Source organism: Astatotilapia calliptera, chromosome 20, assembly GCF_900246225.1.
Source record: "Astatotilapia calliptera chromosome 20, fAstCal1.2, whole genome shotgun sequence".
NCBI lineage: Eukaryota > Metazoa > Chordata > Actinopteri > Cichliformes > Cichlidae > Astatotilapia > Astatotilapia calliptera.
Genome location: NC_039321.1, coordinates 1,333,445 through 1,339,057, shown reverse-complemented (window position 1 = coordinate 1,339,057; position 5,613 = coordinate 1,333,445). Strand labels below are relative to the sequence as shown.

General features: G+C 46.1%; 1 protein-coding gene across 1 annotated transcript; it reads right to left on the bottom strand.

Moving 5' to 3' along the window:
* Positions 1-857: 857 nt before the first annotated feature.
* Positions 858-2,103, bottom strand: LOC113013721 (L-rhamnose-binding lectin SML-like; the record flags this gene model as incomplete). Its single annotated transcript, XM_026154862.1, has 5 exons — positions 2,064-2,103; positions 1,416-1,509; positions 1,157-1,251; positions 1,017-1,061; positions 858-928 (listed from the first exon to the last, which is right to left on the bottom strand). Coding segments are annotated over exons 2-5 (297 nt in total), but the record flags the coding sequence as incomplete, so codon positions are not given.
* Positions 2,104-5,613: the final 3,510 nt, after the last annotated feature.

The following is a 5,613-nucleotide window of genomic DNA, read 5'->3' as shown; positions in this document are numbered from 1 at the left end:
AAGACACGGGGATTCAGGGTTGTTGGTGTGTGTGTGGTGGCAAGGAGTATGTGTGGCCTGCAGCTGAGAGCTGTAGTCACTCTGTGTGAATGAAGTTCGCTCTCAAATCAGACCTCTGGACCCGTCATGCGTCTTCCTTGCCACATATGGTTTCAGGTTTTGTTTGTTATTTAGTTTAAGTTTATGTTTAGTTCTGTCCTTGCTTTTGTCATTTCCAACTAAAGCTTCCTTGCATCACAGCAAGTGCCTGAATTTTGGGTTCTTTCACACAAACCCCACATGACTGCTGCTGCAGCTATAAATGTCAAATTGGTTTAATTAATTTTTTATTATTATTATTTTATTATATTTGTATTTTTTTGATGACTAAATCACATTTCTGTTATTAAGTATTGTGATAATGATGTGCGCGTTCACTCAGGATCTAAAACAAACTGACGAAATCTTCGTGACTGATGATTTTCTGATGATTCTTTTCAGCACAGAAAGGCTCATCTTTTAAAAATGATGAAGAATTTTCATTTTCATTCACTTCAAAAACAAGTCTGAATGTACCGACCCTAAAAGATTATCTTTAGAAGTTTATTATTTGAGTTACTTACCCTGACAAGTGTAAAACACCTCCAGGTACTTATAAATGTTTACACACGGGTCTTCTGAGATCTTTGCATCAACAGTACAGCTGTTTGTCCCATTGCACCTGTGAATGCAGGTCAAAGGTGAATCAGCAAAAATTCACTGCATCATCTGAGAGAAGATGGAGAGCTGAAGAAACAGAGTCAGCATCTGTACCTGGTAGTTACATAGTTCATGCTTCCTGGCCAGGCGCAGTTAACGTTGTTGACGTGATTAGCATATCCATGAGAGCACGTGGTCTTGTCACGGCGACCATAATTCGCCCAGGAGACGACTATAACCTGTCCTTCATCTGAGGAAGAGTTCATAGAGTCAAACTGTAACCATGGTGATATTTTTACTGCAGGAAACGTACAAAGACATAGAAGCTGTGTTCTCACCACACTGAAGGTTTGCCTGAGATGCTTCACATGTTACATTGCGGCCTGAAACAGACACAGATCCCATAGAAACTGTAATCATTCATGTACAGATTGGGTTCATCAGTCATTTCTAATCACAGGTTTAACAGAGTCGTTACGTGGGAAGCAGTCGTAGGTGGTCTCCAGGTATTTGCAGACTCCAGGATCATAAGTAATGTTTGACTTTATGTCACACTCGGTTTTTCCATCACAGCTGCAGGGAGACAGAAACAGCTGGTTTTCAGCTCAAAGATATGAAACAAGTTACTTTCAGGTAATCATTTACTTCCTGTTAGTTTGAGTAAAGCTGTTCAACAGGTTTTAGTTTGTTTCTTCTTTTGAATCAAAGGCTCACTTCTACCATCCCACAGTGCTCACCTGTTCCTCACGTTGTTCACAGCGTCACCGTGAGAGCAGATTACTTCACCTCCACATCTGTACTCAGCTGACCTCACAATGATCATTCCACCCACTGTTATACAGACACAGTATGAGAGAAAAGGAACAACTCAACACAACATGCAATAATCCAGGTTTCAGGCTTCAGTTTCAGACTCAGATGCTGCAGATCCATAAATAATGAGGATTGTACCTCTGTACACCACCACAGTGGTTTTGACATCAAATAAAAATGTTTTTAAAGTGCAAATTTCAGCTTTAATATAAGGTTTTCTTCTGAAATGCATTAACTGTTTTGAAGTTTTTTTACACAGACCCACATTTTTGGAGCGTTTTTTTCAGATTTCTTTATTTTATTTTATTTTTTATTAGGAAAATACAATTTCAACTCCAGCTTTTTTTGTGTGAGTACACAGCTGAGCTTAATCTAACTGATGACACACTGGAAGTAGAACTAGAACATAATGCACCAGCAAAGGACTAAAATAGTACAACTGGAAATGTGAACATGTGGAAACTAAAGAGAGAACATGAATAAACTAAAAAGACTGGTTCAAAGACCCAGGAGCCCTGACACATAGTTTGAACTCAACACAGTGAATTCTTGGACTCTATTTTCCATCTGACCACAGCTCAGGCGATGAACACTGAGGCCGTTAGAGGTGACCACTCTCTTTGTGTCCGGGGATGGGCGTCCAGGTACACACCGGCTCACTCTCGGCCTGGGGCTCGGTCACTCAGGCACAGCTGGCTGCCGGCGGAGCTCACGGGCACGTCACTGCAACTCCCCCTGGCTTCTGCTCCACGGCTGCTGAGTGAGCCCTCATCTGGGACTCTCCTCAGCTCTTTCTGGGACAGTGGCGCGGCTGCCCCTCTGTTGGTCTTCCTTGGTCTCTTGTGTTCTGGGGGCCTCTGGGTGTCTGGAGTTTTGATCTCCTCCATACCTGCTTCATACCCTGGAGGACGGGGCTGTGGCTCCCCACACTCTCTAGCAGATCGTTACATGGAGAAACCTTTGGAATGCAAGCATGCTGATCCACACAGGTATGCACACAGGTGTACACACGGGTATTCACAGACGCGGACTACAGCTTTCTTGGCTGCTGCCTCAAAGCACATTGTGCGCTGTCAATCTTGCGTGCTGCACAATATCGTTTATTATTTAGTATCTACTGATATCTACTGCTAGCTAGTTTATTGTGATGGTGCTGTTTTTTTTTATTATGTTGCTCTTTGTTGTTTGCTTTCTCTTCTGTTTTTTTTTCTTCATACAGGTGACCCAGGTGTTTTGTTTGTTTTGTTTGTTTTTTTGACGAGACTAGGGAGGCAAACTGAAAACACTCACATAAGACGCAGACCTTCACAATAAAACAGGAAACACATACACGCAATGACATAACCCACCAACTTAACACAGACTGGGGGACACAGAACATAGGAACATGAACCATGAAACAGAAGAGTACAAACACCCAAGGTAACCAAAACCACAGAATACTAATAAACTAAACATAAACACGGAGTCGCAGACTCCGGACCATGACAATTTGTCTGTAAAGCACAAGCAAGTGAAAATGTAATGCGCTACCATTAATTTGTCCACTAGAGGGAAATGTTTAGCCGGTGATACTTCTGTTATCCTGTTATTTTGTTTTATACGATTGTGAAATGTATTTTTATGGGTTATGTTAAGAAATATACTCTAAACACTTCTTCAGTAAAGACTCAGAGAAGAGAAACACACAGAACTTCTTGCTAGCAAGGGCAGCCTCCAGACTGAGACTCGCACTGAGAAACTGCCCGGTCTTTATTTATACTTCAGTGGGTGCGTGTGTGTGTGTGTGTGTGTGTGTGTGTGTGTGTGTGTGTGTGTGTGTGTGTGTGTGTGTGTGTGTGTGTGTGTGTGTTCCTGCTGATCAAAGGGTCATATAACATGAAAGCACAAAAGGTACATCCTTGGTCAGGAAGACCCCTCACCCTAGATGGTTCACCCTAGATGACACAGTGAAGAAGTCCAGCAGTTCATCTAAAGGTTCAAGGTTCTTTATTTGTCACATGCATAGTTATACAAGTATAACACACAGTGAAATGTAGCCTGACACGCTCCTCGACATGTGCAAAAATGGGGGGGGGGGGGGGGGGGGTGTAGAGGAAGAACATTATATATATATATATAAACACCCAGCACGCCCCTGCGGGCGGTTGATCCTTCAAGCTCGGGTCCTCTACCAGAGGCCTGGGAGCTTGAGGGTCCTGCGCAGTATCTTAGCTGTTCCCAGGACTGCGCTCTTCTGGACAGAGATCTCCGATGTTGTTCCCGGGATCTGCTGGAGCCACTCGCCTAGCTTGGGAGTCACCGCACCTAGTGCTCTGATTACCACGGGGACCACCGTTACCTTCACCCTCCACATCCTCTCGAGCTCTTCTCTGAGCCCTTGGTATTTCTCCAGCTTCTCGTGTTCCTTCTTCCTGATATTGCTGTCATTCGGAACCGCTACATCGATCACTACGGCCGTCTTCTTCTGTTTGTCTACCACCACTATGTCCGGTTGGTTAGCCACCACCATTTTGTCCGTCTGTATCTGGAAGTCCCACAGGATCTTAGCTCGGTCATTCTCCACCACCCTTGGGGGCATCTCCCATTTTGACCTCGGGACTTCCAGGTTATACTCGGCACAGATGTTCCTGTACACTATGCCGGCCACTTGGTTATGGCGTTCCATGTATGCCTTGCCTGCTAGCATCTTGCACCCTGCTGTTATGTGCTGGATTGTCTCTGGGGCATCTTTACACAGCCTGCACCTGGGGTCTTGCCTGGTGTGATAGACCCCAGCCTCTATGGATCTTGTGCTCAGAGCTTGTTCTTGTGCTGCCATGATTAGTGCCTCTGTGCTGTCTTTCAGTCCAGCTTTGTCCAGCCACTGGTAGGATTTCTGGATATCAGCCACCTCCTCTATCTGCCGGTGGTACATACCGTGCAGGGGCCTGTCCTTCCATGATGGTTCCTCGTCTCCCTCCTCTTTCTTGGGTTTCTGCTGCCTGAGGTATTCACTGAGCACTCGGTCAGTTGGGGCCATCTTCCCAATGTATTCTTGGATGTTCCTTGTCTCATCCTGGACTGTGGTGCTGACACTCACCAGTCCCCGGCCCCCTTCCTTCCGCTTAGCGTACAGCCTCAGGGTGCTGGACTTGGGGTGAAACCCTCCATGCATGGTAAGGAGCTTTCTTGTCTTTATGTCAGTGGCTTCTATCTCCTCCTTTGGCCAGCCTATTACCCCAGCAGGGTACCTGATCACGGGCAGGGAGTACGTGTTGATGGCCCGGATCTTGTTCTTACCATTCAGCTGACTCCTAAGGACTTGCCTGACCCTCTGCAGGTACTTGGTGGTTGCAGCTTTTCTAGCGGCCTCTTCATGCTTCCCATTTGCCTGCGGGATCCCCAAGTACTTGTAACTGTCCTCTATGTCTGCAATGTTGCCTTCTGGTAGTTCAATCCCCTCAGTTCTGACTACCTTCCCTCTCTTTGTTACCATCCGGCTACACTTCTCCAGTCCGAACGACATTCCAATGTCATTGCTGTATAGCCTGGTAGTGTGGATCAGTGAATCGATGTCTCGTTCACTCTTGGCATACAGCTTGATGTCATCCATGTACAGGAGGTGGCTGACAACTGCTCCGTTCCGTAGTCGGTATCCGTAGCCAGTCTTGTTAATGATCTCACTGAGGGGGTTCAGGCCTATGCAGAACAGCAGTGGGGACAGAGCATCTCCTTGGTAGATCCCGCACTTGATGGTGACTTGTGCTATGGGCTTGGAGTTGGCCTCTAGTGTTGTACGCCACATCCCCATTGAGTTCCTGATGAAGGCTCTTAGGGTCCCCTTGATGTTGTACAATTCTAGGCATTCCAGTATCCAGCTGTGGGGCATTGAGTCATAGGCCTTCTTGTAATCAATCCAGGCAGTGCACAGGTTGGTCAGTCTGGTCTTGCAGTCTCGGCTGATTGTTCTGTCTACCAGTAGCTGGTGTTTTGCGCCTCTGGTATTCTTGCCAATTCCTTTCTGTGTCCCGCTCATGTATTGACCCATGTGCCTGTTCATCTTAGCCGATATGATGCCTGACAGGAGCTTCCATGTAGTACTGAGGCAGGTTATTGGTCGGTAGTTGAAGGGGACCGGTC